At 62.9% G+C, this 19888-nt stretch overlaps 2 protein-coding genes across 2 annotated transcripts; one reads left to right on the forward strand and one right to left on the reverse strand.

Annotated features, from left to right (window-relative positions):
- Nucleotides 1-87: 87 nt before the first annotated feature.
- On the reverse strand, nt 88-14808 carry PACSIN1 (protein kinase C and casein kinase substrate in neurons 1). The gene is made up of 10 exons (XM_048328399.1): nt 14702-14808; nt 4617-4749; nt 4113-4269; nt 3759-3994; nt 3440-3595; nt 2937-3112; nt 2610-2730; nt 2403-2527; nt 2092-2285; nt 88-1771 (listed from the first exon to the last, which is right to left on the reverse strand). The coding sequence occupies exons 2-10, from the start codon at nt 4677-4679 to the stop codon at nt 1662-1664; spliced, it is 1338 nt and encodes a 445-aa protein (XP_048184356.1). The 5' UTR covers nt 4680-4749; nt 14702-14808; the 3' UTR covers nt 88-1661.
- A 758-nt stretch (nt 14809-15566) lies between these two features.
- RPS10 (ribosomal protein S10) lies at nt 15567-19798 on the forward strand. Its single transcript, XM_048328426.1, has 6 exons — nt 15567-15647; nt 16306-16455; nt 16641-16812; nt 18841-18918; nt 19257-19312; nt 19710-19798. The coding sequence occupies exons 2-6, from the start codon at nt 16306-16308 to the stop codon at nt 19749-19751; spliced, it is 498 nt and encodes a 165-aa protein (XP_048184383.1). The 5' UTR covers nt 15567-15647; the 3' UTR covers nt 19752-19798.
- The last annotated feature ends 90 nt before the right edge of the window (nt 19799-19888 follow it).

The following is a 19888-nucleotide window of genomic DNA, read 5'->3' on the forward strand; positions in this document are numbered from 1 at the left end:
TGGGGGTGCAGTGGGGGTCCATAACCCCCTCAGCTGCCCCCCTGGGGGGTGAGACAGACGCACAGCAAAGGAAACCCCAGAGCCAAGGACGCTGACAGAGCTCGGTTATTTTCTCTTGCTGCTTTTTGTTGTCGTATCCACGGAAATACAATCACGAGAGATATATATATTATATATATACTTCTTAAATTACACAATCAATGTACAAAAACCGGGGTGCATTGCTGAGACAGGTGGTTGGTTGGGTCTTTTCTGACTTTGTGGTTTTTTTCCGGTACCTGGCAGGGGCCGGGAGGCTCCCGCCCACCGTGCCCAGCACACGGTGCTTCCCCTGCATCCACGAGAACACTGGATCCCTGGGGCCAAAAAATTCACGAACCAACGGAGGGGGGGGCAGGATAGGAGCAGGAGGAGCGTGCGGGAAGCCCACGGCATTGATGCTGCTAAGGGTGATGGTATGGAAAGAAATGAGAGATGATCTGTAGGGAAGAGCTCGGGACGGCAAATGCGCTTGAGGCAGAGGGTGGGGGTGGCCGTGCTGGGTGGCAGCAGCCGCGGGAGCTGCAGGGCCCAGGGGAGGAGAGGTAGAGCTCCTTGGGGACAAGCAAAGGGCAAAGCGTGTCTTGTTTCCGGCCGTCTTCGCCAGGCAGCTGCTCTGCCTGGGCTGGGTATCCTGAGCCCTTCTCCTCCGGCTGCAGCTCCTGCCGGCACCCTGCAAGGCTGGACGATGCTCATCCCCCGTCCCGCTCTGCTCTTGCTTCTCTTCAGAAAGGGGCGGATGGGGACCGTCCCCAGCAGTGCCCAAGGCAGTCCTCGCTATCCCAGGCTGGCCATGAAGGTGCTTCCAGCAGCACTGGGCCGTGCCGGGTCCTTCTCCGAACAGCGCTGGATTTTAGGGCCGTCTCACCCGGATCTGGTGTGCGTTGGATACCTGCCCACCCGCAGGGCGATGCTGCTCCCTGCAGCACAGGCCGGGCATCGGCTCGGGAGCCTCCGCCCGCTCCGGGTGCGCCGACAGCCCAGCCGGGAGGAGGAGGAAGCTGAGGAGATGCCATCAAGCTCCATGGCGGGGCTGGTCCCACCTCACCTGGGCATCTCAAGGATGGCTGCAGGGCTGAAGGGGGCATTCGTCCCCTTCCTCGGGGTGGGAGAACTGGGGAGAACATGGAAACACCAAAAAAAAAAAAAAAAAAAAAAAACCAACGGAGTCAGACTCCAATCCCTCTTGGTTTTCTGGGATGAATTTGGTTGGTCCCAGGAACTTCGGCGCCGTGCGTTTCGGAACAGTTCCAGCCAATCAGAAGGCGGCTCATGATTTCAGTATCTTTAAAAACCAACCAATCAGGAGCTCTCACTGGTTGGGCTTTAAGATCTTGAGGTATCGGCTTTTCGCTCAGAAAAGAAAAAAAAAATTCAACTAACGTAGACGAACGGACAACGTCATCTTTCGCTTCACGTTATCTTAGAAGAAAGCGACTATGCAAAATACTCTTCGGAGACAACTCTTAAAAAAATAAAAGCTTGGTCGGAAAATATGTCTGAATCTCTAAGGGTGAGGAGTGAAGGACCAGACGGCAGAATGGCTGGTTGGCTGGTGGAGAGATGGAGACAACGGAGGGTGGATTTATCTGCTGACGGTGACAAGGAGCACACCACAAGACTTAGATTGCCTCCACGTAGTTGGCGGGGTACAGCCCCAGCTGCCCGTTGTCCAAGCGCCCTTTGCACCACCCCTGCTCGTCTTCCTCACCGAGTTTGGTTAGTTCATCACCTGGAGAGGAAGGTGGAAGGGAAGAGCTCATTGCAGGTGCTGGAAATTCTCCCATCCCCTTTTTCTCCCCGGGATGGAGCTGCTGGGGGTTTGCAGGACTCATCCTGGGCACACCAGTTTGTAGGATAGAAAGGCAAGGGGTGACCCATGAGCCCTCACGTGCCCTGTCCCTTCTGCATTTGAGCTCAGCTTCCCCCTTCCCCTTTCTGACAGTTCAACTTTTGAAGGGCTGGGCCAACTCAGACATTATTTGAGGGATTTCACACCCACAGCTCCAGCAGACGAGCCCCGTCCTACCTGGCAGGGGCAAGGGACCATACCTGCTTTGAAGCTGAGCTCATCCTGCTCCTGCCCGTCGTAGTCGTACAGAGCCCGCACCCTCACGCCCTTCCCCGCCGACTCCTCGTCGAAGGGGTTGGTGCCGCCGTTGGCCTCGCTGGTGTTGAAGGAGTTGCTGCCCTCGTCATCGGACCACTCGGCGCTGTAGGTCTGCCCGCGGTCGTGGCTGCTCACGCTGGGAGGGGGAGGAGAGGGAGGGGTGGCTTTCACCGAGGACATCCCGCATCCCCAAATGCTTGCACCGGCAAAGGCCACGCCTCTCATGGCACCTCCCCTCCGTGCTGGCCCTCACCTCCCGCGCTCGCCCGCCTGAGCCCCCGTGTCGCCCGCGCTGCCGGCGTTGGTCAGGGCCACCCCCTCGCCCTTCTTCTGCTTCTCCTTCCGCGTTATCGTGTGCGTCAGGTCTGGGTTCCACTCCTGCAAGCACAGAGTGACCAACCCCTGAGTGCCTGGCTGCCCCGTGGGGCTGCCAGCACCCAGCCAGGGCGCCCAGCCTCACCTCAAACTGGGGCCAGTTCATGGGCATCCCGGGGCCACTGGTGCTGCGGAACCACCGGAGGTCCTCCTGTGCGTCCGACAGGCGGATGGTCTGCTCCAGCTCTCGGTACACGTTGGCGTAGCTGTGGGGAGAGACGTGGCTGGGGGGCTGTGGGTCAGGGGGGACCCCCGGGGACAGCGTGGGACGGGGGCGTGCCCAGGCTGTGTCACCTGGGGCCCAGGCTGGGTGTCCTCCGAGGCACTGGGGGGCGCCAGGCTCCCGCACAGCCTCCCGCCACTCTGGTACCTCTTGGTGACCGTCGTGTTGGCCAGCGTTCACTGTCCCTACCTGCTGCTCTCAGCCAGGTTCAGGTGTCTCTTGATGTCCAGGAGCATTTCCTTGAGGAAGCTGAGCCTCTTCTCCTCAAACTGCTGGCACTGCTCGAAGACCTGCTCCATGCTCTCGATGTACTGCGGGGTGCACTTGTTCAGCTCGTCCAGCACCTTCTCGTACTTCTCCTGAGTCTGCAAAAACGCAGGAGGGACCCTGGTTGTACCTCGAGCACCTCAGAGGCTGTTTCTGGGTGCTGAGAGGTCTGGTTTGGGGCTCACCAGGCTGGGGAGCCCAAACTGAGCCAAGAGCTGCAGTGGGTGGAATCAGCCCCCATAAGTGGGGTAAATCCCTGCCCAACTCACACTCCCCTGAGCACTGCCTGCAAGTCCTCATCCTTCTCCAGGAGCACAGGGATGGGAAAATGGGAATGGATGGTGGAGAAAGGGAGGTGGTGGCCATCTCCATTGGTTTCCCCTGCCCAATGTCCCATGCGTCCGGCACAGGGCAGTGCCTCACACCTTTTGCACGTCTTGCTTGCACTTTTCCACTTTGTCCTGGAGCTTCTTCTGCTGCTCAGGGGTGTTGGACTGATCCGCCTTGCTGTTGGCTTCCCGGGTCATGGCCAGCTTCTCCTCCTTGCATGCCAGGTGATAGGCCTTCTTGGCTGTCTCCAGCTGTGGGGAGGACAGGGAAGGGACATCAGAGTAGCAGTCACAGCCCCCTGCCCACCCCTCTGCCTGTGGGGAGGTGCCACACATCTCTCCCAGCCGGGACCGGGCACACAGAGCCAGACCTGGGGATGCAGGGATGCCTCAGGACACGGCGTGTTCCTCTCACCTCCTTGAGCTTCTTGGCCCAGGGCTTCTGGGCTTTGCGGAAGCCATCCTCAGCCTCCTTGGCCTCCTTGAAGCCCCCCATGATCTGCTTGTGGTAGGCGTCCTTCTGCCAGTTCTTGACCTTCTCGAAGTCGTCGTTCAGGAGGCTGTTCTTCACCTCCTGGTGCAGCTCGCTCACCTTGTCCGCCTCCGTCATGATCGCGGCCCATGCCTTCTCCAGGCTGCCATACTGGGGACCTGGGGGCCGAGGGGACAGCTGGGGGTCACTCCACTGCCCTTACCCCCTCCATTTCTGCCAGGTGATGCTGTGACGGTGCGTGGGGACCCAGCCCTCCCCCTGGGGAAGCCATGGTACCTTTCTCGATGAGCTGCCTCCACCGCTTGGACCAGTCGGTGAGCTGCTGGGCGTAGGACTTCTCGATCTTGGCCCGCTCGTGCACGCAGTTCATGAGGTCATTGCAGAGTCGGTGTCCATCATCGATCCGCTTCACCGTGCGCTTGTAGTTCCCCACCTGGGATGGGGACAGGCAGGTGTGGGGGCTGTGACCATCCTGCCTGGCTCAGCCCCAGCTGGCCTGGGGTGGCTACAGGGGAAGCACCAGGCAATTTGGGGGTGCAGGGATGGAGCTTTGGGTTGGGGCTGCTCAAAACCAACTCTTTCCAGTCCTCACTGTCACTCTGTGCCCTTCGGGGACAGCTGAGGTTGAGACCTTTGGTAGAGCCAGCTCAAACACGAAGCCACCGCAGCAGGGATGCTCTCAGGCAGGGAGGTGAGGGCAGCCCCCAGCCCAGGGGGCACCCTAGGGTGCAGGGACAGTGGTGGTGGGGTCTGTGGGAGGAGAGGATGGCTGGGACTCACCTCCCAGAAGCTGTCGGTTGTTTCCTCGGCGGCTGATGCCGACTCGTCGTAGGAACCCGACATGGCTCCCGGCGCTGCCTCGGGCGTCAGAGCAAGCGCTGGGGGTTTCCTGGGCAAACACCAGCCTCATGCACTGAGGGGACAGGAGAGGGGAGTCACGGGCGGTGCAGGGGACCCCCATTCCTCCTGTCAACAGCTCTGTGGGAAAAACCTCCAGGCACAGGGACAGTGCCTGCTCCAGTTCTGGACCCACAGACTCCTTCAGTGCCCACCACCCACTTGGTGCCATCCAAACAGCCCAGAGCCAGAGGTGCTGGGAGGGAATCTTGGGGAGCAGCACAATGGGCGCACACCGGCCGGCGCCTGGCTCAGCACCGGGAGCCGCTGGGCGAGGGGCCGTGGCAGGGTCAGGGGATGCGCCGCCCAAGAAATTCTCGTCCTGATATTCCACCCTGATCCGTCCTGATCTTCAGAAAAACGGCATCCCCGGAGCGTCATGTGGCCCCACTACGTGGCTTAACCCTTTGCCACTTTGCTGAGAGCTGGGAGGGGGCTGGTGGCTGGGGTGGCATCGTGTGGGGACAGAGAAGGGACTGTGGTGTCCGTGGGCACCCTCAGCATCCCCATCCTGTCCTGGATTTGGCCAGTGCTTCCACAGGAAAGCACTGGGCCTATCCTGCATGGCATCTGCCACCGGGATGGGGACAAAGTGGTCACAAAGAGCTCAAATTTCCTCCTGTCCTGTCCCCAAAAGGGCTGTGGGAGAGGGATGTGGCCGTGAACTTCACACACCATCCCTTCCTTGGGGAGGTGGAACGGGCAGAGGGAGGCCCAGTTGCCTGTACCCTGCCTTGTGGTGGGGTGGGAGGGCAGGGCTGAGGGCACAGGGTCCCGTGGGGAGCACTGGTGAGTGCCCACACTCTCCAGCTGTGTGCACAGCTGGCCTTGAGGTGTCGCCAGGCCAGGGCAGGGCACAGCCCCAGGAGGACGGGGGCCTGAAACAGTTACTGGAGCGCGGCGCAGGGCTCGCTGTGCTGGAACTAACAGGGCCTGGCAGGGATTTAGTGATATAACCAGGGAGGCACCAATCCCCTCCACCCTCCCCAGACAGTTAAAAATAAACGCGTGACTGTCCCTCGTTCAGCCGCCGCGACGCAGATGGATGGGGGACAGCAGCGTCCCCCCGCAGCCGGCTGCACGCGGCGCCCGCGCCTGCCTGGCACCCACGGCACCGCCACCGCCACTGCCTGGCACCCACGGCATCGCCAGCACTCCTCCTGGCACCCACTGCCACTGTCCCTGCCTGGCACCCATGGCACCACCACCGCCACTGCCTGGCACCCACAGCATTGCCAGCACTCCTCCTGGCACCCACAGCACTGCCACTGTCACTGCCTGGCACCAACGGCACTGCCACCATCACTACCTGGCACCCACGGCACTGCCATGCCTGGCACTCGTGGCACCATCACTGCCACTACCTGGCACCCATGGCACCAACGTCACTCCTGCCTGGCACCCACGATACCACCACCACCGCTGCCTGGCACCCACAGCATGGCCAGCACTCCTCCTGGCACCCACTGCCACTGTCCCTGCCTGGCACCCACGGCACTGCCACCGCCACTGCCTGGCACACATGGCACCACTATGCCTGGCACCCACGGCACCAACAGCACTCCTGCCTGGCACCCATGGCACAGCCACTGTCCCTGCCTGGCACCCACAGCACCATCACTGCCATTGCCTGGCGCCCATGGCACCAACACTACTCTTGCCTGGCACCCACAGCACCGCCACTGTCCTCGGCACCCACAGTGCCACCACTGCTCCGGCCTGGCACCACAGCACTGCCACTGCCCTCCCTACCCCAGCACCTGCAGCGGTGACAGAGCCCCTGGTGGCACAACCCCAAGGGACCCCGCAGGTGCTGTGGGCATCGTCCCCCCTGAAAGCCACGGGCACAGTGCAGTGCCCGGGTCCTGTGCCTCTGGGTTTTGCTGCAGAGGCTGCGCTGGCATGGCAAGGGCACCCTCAGGGTGACAGCCCCACCGTGCCAGGGCTGGGATGGGGACTGCAGGGAGGGAGCACACCCGCGGCTGGGTGTACCCCAGGACTCAGGGGCACAGTGCCAGCCCCAGCTGCCCCCAGCGAGCCGCTCGTGCCATGGGGCACTGCGGACGTGGCTGCCGCAGCTCCCTCTCCGAGCCACTACCTGGTCCGAGCCGCAGCCCGGGGGTTATTTTTGGCTCTGCATCACTTCCCAGCTAACGCTGCCGCCTCGTTGCCACTCTCCTGCCACGCACCCCCACGCACGACCACCCTCGCACGCCCGTGCACGTGCGTGTGCCCCCACCACACCGGGCCGCCTCGGCCGCCTGTGCCACGCGTGCCAGCCCCCTGCCAGCCCCCCGGCCCTGCCAGAGCAGCCCATCAGCTCGTATCAGGGCAGCTGGCGGTGATGCCTGGCGCCTGCAGAGTGTGGAGAGCTGCCAGCCCCAGCCACGCGCTGCCGCCTGGGTACCCTCGGCCTGGGGGGCTCCGCTCCGACCCCTCGCTTCCACGGAGCTGCCAGAGAGAAGCCACAGAGTGTTTGGCATCAAGTGACAGTGGAGTTTGTCCCAGCTCCTGCTCCACGTGCCCTTGGGCTACTCCTGCAGAAGCGGCTCCCCTGCGTGTCTCTCCTGTCAGCCTGCTCGGCGCTGAGCACTGACACAGCTCTTCTCACCCTCCAGGCAGCTCCTGCTGCCCCGGTGCTGCAGGGGGGTCTCTGCCCTCTGTGGGGCCGGGCTGTGGCCGTGGCCCTGCGCAGGCAGGAGGCTGCTGCAATGCAGAGGCTGGTGCTGCTGACACCGCGGGCAGGGCACGGGCAGCTGCCCGCACCCCCACGGCAGAGCCCTGGCTGGCAGAGCCCTGTCCCCAGCAAGGTGGGACATTCCAGCCCTGCTGTCCCCTGTCCCCAGGTTGCTCTCTCCAGTTGTGTTTGTGGTCCCAGACCCAGCATCTCTCCTGCAGCCAAGAAGCAGGGGATGGGGATGTCACACTCCTGCCTCTGCGCATATTGGCTGAGCCCAGTGGGGACCAAGGGCAGGAGGGGCTGCAGAGCCTCTGGTGCAGGTTCCTCTGCTGCAAAGAGCCCCTGGCCAAAGCAGGATGGTGGCAGATGCACTGTAAGGAGAGGAGCAGAGCACAGAGCGAGATGGTGTCCCCATCCTGTCCCCATCCTGTCCCCAGGCAGCAGGTTCACGCCAGGTGTGAGCCCCATTGCTGGGAGGGCAGTGGGTGAACGACTATTGCTGAGAGCATCCAGGGCAGGGGGAAGCCACAGTGGGAGCTGCACTGGTCTGTGGGAATCCAAGCAAGTGGGCTGGGCCTCGGGCTTTTGGGCACAGGAAAGGTCATTTGCTCTCCCTTATCTCAGCATGGGGCTGCTTGAGAGTCTGTTTTGGGGTGCAGCGCCCATGCCACCGTGATGCACCACTATGGCCACATGACAGCCACTCGTGGCAAAGACAAACGGATTCAGCCAAGGAAGTCCAAAGGAGCCTGGCAGCAGCATCTCCCACCATGTTCTGGGGCTGCATCCACCGAGGGTACCAGTGCCCATGTGCTGCTCCCGTTGTGGCCACACACGGGGCTTGAGGTGGCCGCACGTGGGGGGTGAAGTGGCCAAGGCACAGCGGCAGGTCCCAGGGAAAACCCACGACACCGACATGCGTCGCAAGAGGCTTTGCAGCTGCAGGAGCTGTGCCTGGTTTGCTGCTCAACTCTGACCTAGCTGAGCTGGGATTCCCACCCCAGGGCTGGTCCGTGCATCCCACGGGGCTGGGAGAGGAAAACGCTCCTGAGGCTGGTGAGGGTCAGAGCTCTCAGGGAGCCAAGGGGTGTGGAGGGGTTTGGCTGTGGCGTGGCTGAAGCGTGGTCCCCTCCAGAGCCCATGTGGACCCTGTGAGGAAATGGTTAAAGTGGGTGCTGCTGATTCACGCTGGCATCTCCGAACCAACAGCGCCCAGGGCTTGGGGCTGAGCAGCCTCAGCACCCATCCTGCCCCCTCGTCATCAAACCAAGCCCAAGGCCAGGCAGGTGGTGAGCCTGGGCCCTTCCAGGGTATTGTCTCCGTGGGAGCAGGCTCACGTCAAGGTCCCTCCTGCATTCCCTGGCAAAACCCAGTTGGCTGCAACATGAGCAGGGCTGGAGCCCTTGGGCAAAGAGCCAAATTCAGGATGGTGGGGGATTCTCCATGGGATTTCGGCCAGAGCAGCACCATGGGGCTGCCTGGGACCTGGTGTTCGAGCAGTGCATGAGGCGGCTGCAAGGGCAGCAGGACCCTGGAGGGGGCACGTAGGTAATGGTGGGAAACTTCTGGGAGCCACTTTTCCAAAAAATCCTGGGTGGAATGTGCCTATGTTTCCACCAGCGTCATCTGCATTCATGGGGGGATCTGAGGACTGGGGACCTGCTGGACCCTGCAGGGTCAGGGCTTGTGGGCTCCCCAGAACCAGAGAGGAGGTTCAGTGATCCAGGAGCAGGACCAGGAGCCTCGTGTCCTGTGCACAGACGGGAGGCCACCGGGGGCCGGGTGCTGCCAGGTTGCAGTAGCCAGGGGAGACGCATTTGCTCCAAGCCCTGGCAGCGATCGGCTTCACAGCTCATGTGGGCTCTGCAGAGACCTTCCCCTTCCTCCTGCGCTCCCAAAACTGCCCTGCTCAGGGCACCCATTAATCTTCTAAGGATTTTAGGAGCCTTGTGCAAAAATTTCTGGAAGCTTGCTTGGCATTTGAAGATAACGCAAGAGTCTCTCCAGGGGAGCCTGCAGCCCAGCTCAGGGACAGCGGATGTGCCGGGAATGCGGATGGGGAATGTGGATGGGGATCCCGGGAGGGGCAGCAGCAGCAGGATTGCCAACCCCCTGCATGTGCTCAGGCCTGGGGGAGGGAGAGGGGGCTCAGCCTCAGCTGGGGGTTCCACTGGCTGCCCAGCTCTGCAGCTCTGTCTCATCCTGCCGCCTCAGCTCGCCGCGGTAAACAAGGCTGCTCGGACACTGAGCAGGGATTTGTGCGGTCCCGGGAGCCGGGTTTAGGCAGAAATCCAAAGATGAGGTTTGCAGTTAAACCCAGAAGTGGCAAACAGGGATGGTGGAGGATACGGCGGTGCCATCCCCCCGCTTCTGCATCAGGGAGGGGGGAAGCGGAGCGTCACGCGCTGGCACGGGGGTCCCGTCCCCTGAGCCTTGGTGGGATGGACCCGGAGCTGGTGGTGACAGGAGGCAAATGGGGCTGCTGGGAGCAGGAGAGGCGGAGGGACAGTGGAATTCCAGCTGTCTCTGGTGGGGAAGCAGACTTGGAGCCAGAGGGGACAGGAAAGCGGGGAGATGGGGGAGCAGCAAGGCAGAAGCTGGGGTGACAGTGCTGAAAGGAGGGGGTCCCGTGATGGGGTAAAGGTGTTTGTTGGGCAGGGGGACAGCGATGACAGGGACAGCACAAGTTCCCCCCCATTATTTGCAGATGGGGAAACTGAGGCACAAGCCCGGGAGTGCGGCAGCATTGCAGAAGGGGTGTCCCTTTCCCCAGCACCCCACTGGACACACGGAAGGGGTGAAGGTCATATACCCCCCCAGCCTCCCTGGCTTGCAGAAGGGATCAGGGGACATTGTGTCCTGCCGGGGGGTGCAAAGCCATGCCGTACTGCCCGGAACTTGCACAGCATCCCCCCCGCCGTCCACCCATCCCCTCAAGGGACCCGGGCATCCCGCACCCCATCCCGGCAAGGGACCCCGGCATCCCGCACCCCATCCCCGCAAGGGACAGGGCGTCCCGCACCTCGTCGCCGCAGAGGACCCGGCTGCCCCCGCGGGGGCCGCGCTCACCTGCCGGGGGCCGGGGGGGCCGGGGGGGCCGGGGGCCCGAGGCCGGGGCTCCGCTCGCTCCGCTCCGCTCGCTCCGCTCCCGCCGGGCAGCGGCGGCGCGCACGGCCGCGGGCACGCGCCTGCCCGAGCCGCCCGTTGCCATGGCAACCGGGATGGAGCCGCTGCTGCGAAAATCATCCGGGGGGGGGGCGGAGGGGGGAATGGACCCCCCCCCTCCCCCCATCCCCGCGTCCGCGCCCACCCCGAGGTTCCGCACTGCCGCCACCCCCGCGGGAGCCGCCGGCCCCAGACCCTGGCCCAGGGCACCCACCGGGGCCGCCCCACTGCGGGGGCCCGCGGGCCGGGGGCACGGCCCGGGGGGGTGGTGGGTGCCACGGCCGGGCGATGGCGGGGTCCGGCCCCGCGGCGCTGCCGGGCTCCCTTAGGGCCTAATCGCACTCGTTTCCCCCGGGCCACGCGGCTGGGGGGGCTCTTTGGGAACCCCCCCCGGGGTTCCTGGTCCTGCTGCCCCGGGGGTCGTTGTCCCTCCTGCACGGGAAGGGACAGAGCCGTGCACTCTCTCCGCTGCTGTCCCGGCCTCTCTGTCACCCCCGCGGTTGCAGGGGGGGTTTTGGGGCTGAGCCACAGCTTTTGCAGGAACAAACACCCCAAAACGCCTTCGGAGAGGCAGCCGGTGCCGCCTCCTTGCCAAATGTGCCAGCTGGGAACAGGCTGGCAAGAGAATCAGGAACAGTCTTTTCCCCCCGACAGGGCTGGGGAAGGGGGTGAGGGGGCTGCACACCCCAAGGCTTCTTGAAGGGGAGCAGGGCAGCTCCCCCTCACTGCCATCTGCCCATCTGCCTCCTCCCAAGCCCCGGAGCTCATGCCCGGGGTCACAGGGGTTTGTCACAGGATGGGCGTCCCGGAGCAGAGGGGGCTGGAAGCCGTCGGAGAGCAGGGAAGATGCGGGTGGGGGTGATGACAGGCTCCCCGACACTGCGCCTGCATCCCCCCGCTTGCGGGGGATGTCAGGGAAATTAAAAGCCAGCAGGAGACGAGAGCGTCCAGGCGAGTAACCGAAGCCGCTGCAGAAGCTGCAGTAATGAGGCTGCCGGGGCCGCTACCGCCCGGATCGAGTTGCCCAGAGAATGCGACCCGGTCCCGGGGGGCTCTGCCGGCCTCCGACGCCGGCTCAGCTTTCCCCTAACAAGCGCCTTGGGCCGCCTAATGAAGCTCGGTGGGGCTCTCCAGCCCGCCTGCCTTCCGGCTCCTTCCAGCTCCGTGCCACCCGAGCCATCCCACCTCATGGTCAGACAGAATGGCCCCCGGGAAGGTTTCATGCCCGGCTGCAGCTGAGGTGAGACCCCAGTGATTTAATGCCTCCAATCCCAAACAGGAGTGGGATGGATGGTGGTTCCTTCAGGAGCGGGGGATCTTTGCCTGTTGGTGTGTCAGGGTGAGGAACCAGAGGGTGCTGAATGACTGGTCACAGTCCTTCCATGCAGTGAGTTGGCAGTTCTCAGCACAGGGTCACTGCAGGCACCACTGGGATGTCCCATCTGCCATCTGCACTGACAGCATCCTTGCTGCAGAGGGGAAAATGTCCTTGGCATTAAACATTAGGTGACAAACGCTCTCCAGGATGGTGACGTGGGGACCTCAATGACTTGGGGGGGTTCCCCAGTGCAAAGAGCCATTGCCACCAGCTTTGTGGTCTGTGCAAGTGGCATCAGCTCAGGTCTCCTTCCCTGCAGCTTGGACTGTTCCATGCCGGGAGCAGGTGGGAGCTCTGCCTCCTCGGTTCCTTCACCAAAAACTCGGTCACGACAAACTTTTCCCCGGCTCTCACCATCCCACCGTTTACTGTTTTCAGTGGTAAGTCACTTCTCCTCCTGTAAATGAGTTTCCTTGTGGGAAGCAGCAGACGGTATTGGCAGGAAATAAGCCCTGATTTATGGGGCCACTTGCCGCTCTGGAATTACAGCTCCGTGAGCACAAATGGAGAAGTTGGAGCACATGAGCCCACACTGTGATCCCAGTGGCTGCTGGAGGTGGAGCAGGCAGGAATGAAGAGATGCCACCAGGGATCAGCCGCCTGCCCATCACCCAGGCAGGAGTGCCGGCCTTCGCACGAACGGCAGGGTTTCGAGCACAGCCAGCTCCCGTCTGCCTCCCCAGCAAGGAATGGAAAATGTGTTCCCTAAATCCCAGCAGAGTCCCCAGTTACGGGGCTCAACTGGTTCTGGGAGCAATGGGAGAGCCCCCGGCCCATGGGCGATCCAGGAAAGGCTGGTGGGGATGGGGGCAGAGGGCATCCCAGTCATCCCGAGCCCATTCCTGGCCTCCACTGCCTCTTCCCAGGGCAAAGTGGAGTGGGAGCTGGGGCTCGCGGGGCCGGATGGGGCCAGTGCCCCATGCTCGCCCCATGCCCGGGCTGCGTCCCTGCTGCGGATGTGCCGCCGGTCCCAGGAGCCCTCCGGGGAGCTGGGAGAATGCAAGCGCTACTTTGCATCTCTAATTAGCCGCGGAGGATAATTGGCGGCTCTGCGGCAGACAGGCAGCCATTGTGGAGGGCCCCGCGCGGGGCAGGTGCTCCCAGAAACCCAAATCCCACCGAAACAATCCCCTTCTTGTCTGCCTGTGACCGGCCGGGGCGTCCTCCGAGCCCTTCCGGGGAAGAGGCTGGGGCCGGGACATAAAGGCTCCATTTTTCCTGGGAAACAGCGTGAAGCTGCCTGCAGGCAGCTGCCCGAGGAGCCCGTACGCATCACCCACGGCCACAGTGGTGCTGGGGCTCGCTGCCTCCTGCCCCCCATGCTGTGCCACGCCGGGGGCAGCCGGACGCTGGCTTGGCCGCTCCTGGAAGTTGCCGGCTGGATGCAGCCTCTCCTCCTCCAGGATCATCCGCAGGAGCTCAGCAGGTCCGGGGTTTGCCTTCAAGATGTTGCACAAACGCCGGCCAGGCTGGCACCCCCGGGACAAAGTCTGTCCCCGGGCAGAGCCGTGCCAGGGGCTCTGCTGGAGGAGCCTGGCTCCATCCCGTGCCATCCCGCCCTGGCAGGGACCAGCACAGCTGGGGACACGGCATTCTCAGCGAGGGGGATCCCACACAGAGCCGAGCCCAGGCTTTGGGCTCAGGACGCGGCCCCGGTTGGTGCTGACGCGCCTTGCTGATGTCCCTTCCCTTCTCGCCCTGCCCTGTGCACGTCACCGTCGGTCCCTGCCAGTGCCTGGACTCTCTTCCCTCAATCCTTTCACGGTTAAATCCCGCTCCCGTCCTGCCGCAGCCCCTCCGGCGGCCGCACACCCTGCGAGAGGAGGGAGAGGAGGGAGAGAAAGCGGCCAGTGTGGCCAGGGGCGCACAGATCAGCGCAGACCCCGGGGCACGGCAGCACCTCCAGCACCGGGCAAACCGGTGCCTGGTGAATTCCCCGATTTTCTCTGCGCTCCTGCAAAGGGAACACAAAACCCCAGGAGGTGGGAAGGACCCTCAGGGCTTCAGCCGGGGTTTCGGGGTCAGGCGCGCTGGGAGCCTCAGTGCCTGAGCTCTGCTGTGCTGCGGCCACGGCCTCGACCTGGACATTTGGCTTAGGGATGGGGTTTACCCAGGGAAGGTGACGCGGGGGCCGAGGGATGCGGGAGCAGCCGGGCAGGCTGCCGGGAAAGCTCTAATCCGTTTAGCAAAGCACTTGCTTTGCCATTTCCAAGGTAGGAGGTGCAGGAGCTGTGAGGAGGCAGAGATGCAGCAGAGGCAGGGACAGCGACAGCGGCAGCGACTGGGACACTGTCCGTGGGCAGCATGTCCGGGCCAGGCGGGCACGGACAGCTCCTGCTCCGCGGGACGAGCCGGGGTGTGCGTTTCTCCCGGGGGATGCCGCAATTGTCGCAGCATCCTGGGTATCACCCTGTGGGAACTTCGCCCCAGCGCTGTCCGTGCTCCCCCCGAGAGGAAGAAAGGAGGGGATGACACGGTAGCAAAACCCCAGGAAGGCATTAGGCAGCTCCAGGAATGCGGCGCATCCCTCCATCCCTCCTGTTCCCCACCCGGCACAGTCCGGCACAAGTTGGAAACCACTTAAAACGGGTCGGGCGCCGGTTCGTTCCCCAGCGCAGGGCGCGGACCCGATTCAAGCACCGGAGGGCACAGCGCTGTCACAGCGCCCCGATCTCCGGCATCCCCTCTGCCCCACGGCGACAGCCCTCCGCCCCCGCCGCGACCCGCCCGCCCCGCCGGCCGTACCTCGGGAGCGCGGGGACAGCGGCGGAGCCTCTCCCGGGGCCGGCGCTGCGCATCGCGGGCGGGTGGCGGCAGATGGGGCGGAGGGAGGGGGTAAAGATCAGCTCGGAGATTAGGGCGGCATTTTTAGCCGACCAATCCCCGGCCCGGCGCGGCGGCTCCTCGGCCGCGCAAGGTGACAAGGCGAGCGCGGAGCGGATGCGAATAAGCCGGGAGCCCCAGGGGCGGCTCGGGGTCCCGGCGCCTCCCCCGGTCCCTCTGCTGTCCGCACCCGGGGTGCTCCGGGGGTGCCCGGGGTGTTTAGGGGGGCAGCGGGGACGTGTCCCCTTCCCCGCGGATCCCCGCTCCTGTGGCTCCCGGGGGGTTCCAAGCCCCGAACAGTCTGGGAGAGCCCCGGGCAGGGGGAACACGGGATGTGCCCGAGGGGACACGGCTCCAGTCCTCCATCCCGGGACCACCGCGGCCCTCCGGAGCGAGAGCCCGGATGAGGGGGTGACACATAGACGGGGGGGTCAGGGGATCCCCGGGTTCCGGGCGGTGTTTTGGGGAGCAGAGCACTCCGGTGCCTCCCGGAGCCCCGAGCCCTTTGCCCTGGGTGGGACCCGCGGCGTCCCGGGACCCCGGGCAAGGCTTTACAGCCCGGCTCCGAAGGACACCGGGCACCGCGGGGAGCTGGGGGTGACACAGCTGAGGACGTGGGGGGGATGTCACGGCTGGGGGTGACACGAGGGGGGAGTGCGGGGGTGTCACGGGGGGGGTGCAGGGGTCGGCTGCTGACCCCATCAGGCAGCGCGGCGGACTCCCCGTTCCCCGGCGGGAGGGGGCCTGCGCTCCGCTCAGGCAGCGCCGCGGCCACCCTCGCCGGCGGGGGCCTTTCGGGCGGCGGAAGCGGCGGTCCGGCGCACGCGCAGTCCTTTCCGGTCGGGCCCCCGCCGCCGCCGCCGCCACGGTGAGGCCGCGCTCGGGCCATCGGCCCCGCATCGCCGCCATCCTGGGGCCTGGACCCCCCCGCGGGGCATCTCCGCCATCGGGGCTCCAGGCCTGGCTGTGCGGGGAGGGAGGGATTGGGGGCGCCAGGCCGCGGGGTGGTACCGGCGCTCCAGCGCTGGCACCGGGGCCTCCCGTCCCAGGCGCTGCCGCGGGGGTGGCCCGTGATCCGCGGGGGTTCGGTCATGGCCGAGCACGGAGAACCCCGCGGGTCCGGGAGCGCCGAGTTCCTGCCGACGGTCCCGAGGCGCTGTGGGGGGCGAGAGGCTCCCACGGCTCTCGGTTCCCGAGTTCAGTTTGAGTTAACGGCAGCACCAACGGTATCCGCGGCGGAGCCGGGACAGGCTCCCCCCGAGCCGCGGCCCTGCCCTCCCTGTGCCCGTGTCCTGCTGTGACCGGCCTCGGGCGGTGCCGTCCGTGGTGCGCGGGAGGATTTAAGGGGAAAAAGCTGGCACTGCTCGGTTTTCCCTCCCGGGAAGCAGCGAAAAGGCGCGGCCTGGTGGGAAGAGCGTCCCGGGGCAGCTCGGGGGGCACTGGGGCCACCCAGCAGGGTTCGCTGGCCCCGGGGCAGATGTTGGTGCCCGAATGTCACCGAGCCCTGTTCCCTGTGCGCTCTGCAGATGTTGATGCCCAAGAAGAACCGAATCGCCATCTATGAGCTGCTCTTCAAGGAGGGGGTGATGGTGGCCAAGAAGGACGTGCACATGCCCAAACACCCCGAGCTTGTGGACAAGAACGTGCCCAACCTCCACGTCATGAAAGCCATGCAGGTGTGAGGGGTTGGGGGTACAGGTGTGGGGCAGGGGTGGTGCTGCAGTTGTGTCCTGTGCGTGTGAAATGTTCCTTGTTCCCACATCCCCACTGCCCTGCTGAACCCCAGTGTCTGCAAGGCGCTGGTGGAGGAGCTGGGAGAGGCTCAGCTGTAACTGGGAGTAACTGGGAACTCTCCCTGCAGTCCCTCAAGTCCCGAGGGTACGTGAAGGAGCAGTTTGCCTGGAGACACTTCTACTGGTACCTGACCAACGAGGGCATCCAGTACCTGCGGGATTATCTCCACCTGCCTCCCGAGATCGTCCCGGCCACGCTGCGCCGGAGCCGCCCAGAGACCGGCAGACCCCGGCCCAAAGGTGAGCTGGGGTGGGCACAGGGCTGCTGGGCACTCAGGACAGTGCCAGGTGTGTGTGGTTGTGGGGATTGGATGTAAAATTGGGAACATAGCAAAAAGATGTGGTTGGGGTTTGTTGCTTTTGTACTTGGCGCGGGGATGGTGTCCCCTGAGAGGGGTGGGGACCCACGGACACATGGTCTGAGTGGGGACTGGCCTTCTGCAGGGACTGGGGAGGTTGGGAGCACGCCTGCTGAGATTGGGATGTGGTGGAGGTACTGTCCAGGGCTGGGTGAGCCCCAGCTGGGGATCACCTGTGGCCAGGTTGGGTGTCCCGCTCTGCCTTCACCACAGACACTGAACGTGCTGCTGGCCAGGGCTCGTTGTTAAAGGTTTACAGCAAACTCGTGGTGGAGGAGCAGCAGAGCCCACAGAAGTGCTGAGGAGTTTGGAGCATCTCTCTGTGAGGAGAAGACTGAGGGAGCTGGGCCTGGTTAGTCTGGAAGAGAGGAGACAAAGATCCCCAGGGGGTGTGCCAGAGGATGGTGCCAGACTCTGTTCTGTGGTGCTCAGTGACAGGACAAGGAGCAGTGGCCAGATACCAAAACACAACAAATTCCACCTCAACGTGAGGAAGAACTTTCCATGTGGGTGGCAGAGCACTGAACAGCTGCCCAGGAAGGGTGTGGAGTCTCCCTCTCTGGACACATTCCTGTGTCACCTGCTGTGAGTGACCCTGCCTTGAGAGGGGGGCTGAACTGGATGATCTCCAGATCGACCCCCAGCTGTTCTGTGGTTCTCTGTGTTGGACTTGCAGCTCTCATTTTCCCTTGGGGGGTTTTCACACCCCCGAGTGCAGGAGGTGCTGGGGGTGCAGCCAGATGTGCTCTGGCGGCTCACATGGGTTGTGCTTTTTGCTTCTGAGCCACAGCTGGGGCTGGGGCCAGGGGTTGCTGGGAGTTCACCCCCAGCTCCTGCAGTTTGCCTCTGAGCCAAACAAAATGGGAGCATCACCCACTTCAAAGGAAAGAATTGCAGAGAAACTGAGAAGACGATACATTCTTTGATCTCTGAGTTGCTTTGGATGTTCCAAGATTTGTTCTTTAGATGCTGTGTTTATCCAGTAAGCTAAAGGAGCTGCATCCCTGCTGGGAGGCAGGCAGGGAGGGGTGGCAGCTCCTGGCTGGGGTTTGTGCAGGAGGAGCCGTGTGTGGTGGTGTCACAGCCTTGTCCTGGTGCTGGAGCCCTCTCTCAGCCCCACCTGGGCAGAGATATTTGGAAGGGCTGCACTGGTGCTCTTTTTTGCTATGGATGACCTGCTTGAGGCAGCAGCAGCAGCCTGGGAGCCACAGAGGTGTTTAGTAAAAGAATTATTACAAGAACTGGGTTTTGTGTGGCCAAACCAGTGCCTGTGGACTGCAGGAGGACACTGAGGTGTGCCAGGCACAGCTGCCCCTCAATGGATCCTGCCTGGGTGGGCAGACCCCAGCCAGGGCTCCAGGGACACATCCCAATCCCTGAGAGGTGGTGGTCCCACCACAGCTGGGTGTTCCTGCAGAAGTTCTGTCTGGTATTAATCTCTGAGATTCCACAGATAATCTGCTTTTACTGTCATAAACGTGTTTTGTGGGGGGATTTGGGGTACTGACAGTGTGGCTGTTTCAGGCTGGGGTCAGAATTCTGTCCTGCAGTCTGTGACTCGGCTGTGGGCAGGCTTGTTGGACATGGCAGATTCCCAGTGTTTCTGGGGTTTTACCAGCAATAATGTTTAGCACTAGTGTGATGAGCAGAAGACTGTTGAGATGATGCTGTAAATCCACTTCTCAGGTTATCTAACTTCTACCCTGTCACATGCTGGGACACTTGAGCGGATTTCACCCTTAAAGTGAAGCTTCCCTTATTAAACCACTGTTTTCTTTAGGTTTATTCTCCCTGAGTTGCTCCAGGTGTGGCCCTGTTGGCAGAGCTAATGCTGTTCTCCACCTCGGGGTGCAGAAGGAGCTGTTTGTGTGCTGGTGAGCAGTGTTTGAGGCTGTGCTCTGTGTTCCAGGTCTGGAGGGTGAGCGCCCGGCGCGGCTCACGCGGGGCGAGGCTGACCGGGACACGTACCGCCGCAGCGCCGTGCCACGTGAGTGTCCCTGCTGAGCCCCCCTGCCCTCTGGGGGACAATTGTCCCAGCGATTGGGCTCCTCTCAGGGAGAAAAGGGGAAGATGAGACTCTTGGTGTAGCGTAGGGTCTGTATGTGTGGGTGGATGGGAGGTTTGCTGGAGTTGTGTCTGGCTGAGCTGTGGGATTTTCTCTGGGGTTGGTTCAGTAACTCTCAGACGTGCTCAGTTACGGCTGTTTCGCTTTGCTGTGGTTAGCCCCAGCTTTAGTTCTGTGTGATGGTTAAAGCTTTGCTCCCAGGCAGGAGCACTGTGCTGGGCAGGGGGTTCTATGGGCACTGACTGCTCCTCTCTCTGCAGCTGGTGCTGACAAGAAGGCTGAGGCTGGTGCTGGAGCAGCCACTGAATTCCAGTTTGTGAGTATTTGTATTTGAGCTTTGCTTCCTTTGTTGAAGGCTTTGATGGGAGAGAAGCTGGAAAGTCCTGCCTGTGGGACTCTGAGGGTGTCAGAGAGGCTGGAAACTGTCACCCTTCACACGCAGCTCGCTCGCTGTGGGGAAAGGATGTGGTGGGACACAGGCCAGAGACAAGTTTGACAGCAAGCTGAGCTCTTTGGATATCCGTGATTTTACACTTAATAAATGAAAGAATTTTAGGTGTGATCCACAGAGCTGGCTGGAATGGGTTGATGTTGGTGGTACTCACCTGGCTGGCCTGTGCCTGTGTTAGACTGTTGAAAGAGCTTTGATGATGTTTGTTCTTGCTGTCATTGCTTGACACAAGATTTCTAACACTCTCCTTTTGCTGTTTCAGAGAGGTGGATTCGGTCGTGGACGTGGTCAGCCCCCGCAGTAGAACTTTGTGCTCATGTTTTGTGTATAATAAAAGAGGTGAAAATGCCACTGGGTTCATGCCTGTGTCTCACTGAAGTGCACAAACAGAGCTCACGAAGCACAGGGTGACTCAGATCTTTGGCATCTGGAACAGCACTT

The sequence above is a fragment of the Corvus hawaiiensis genome, chromosome 24 (genome assembly GCF_020740725.1).
Source record: "Corvus hawaiiensis isolate bCorHaw1 chromosome 24, bCorHaw1.pri.cur, whole genome shotgun sequence".
In the NCBI taxonomy this organism is placed as follows: domain Eukaryota; kingdom Metazoa; phylum Chordata; class Aves; order Passeriformes; family Corvidae; genus Corvus; species Corvus hawaiiensis.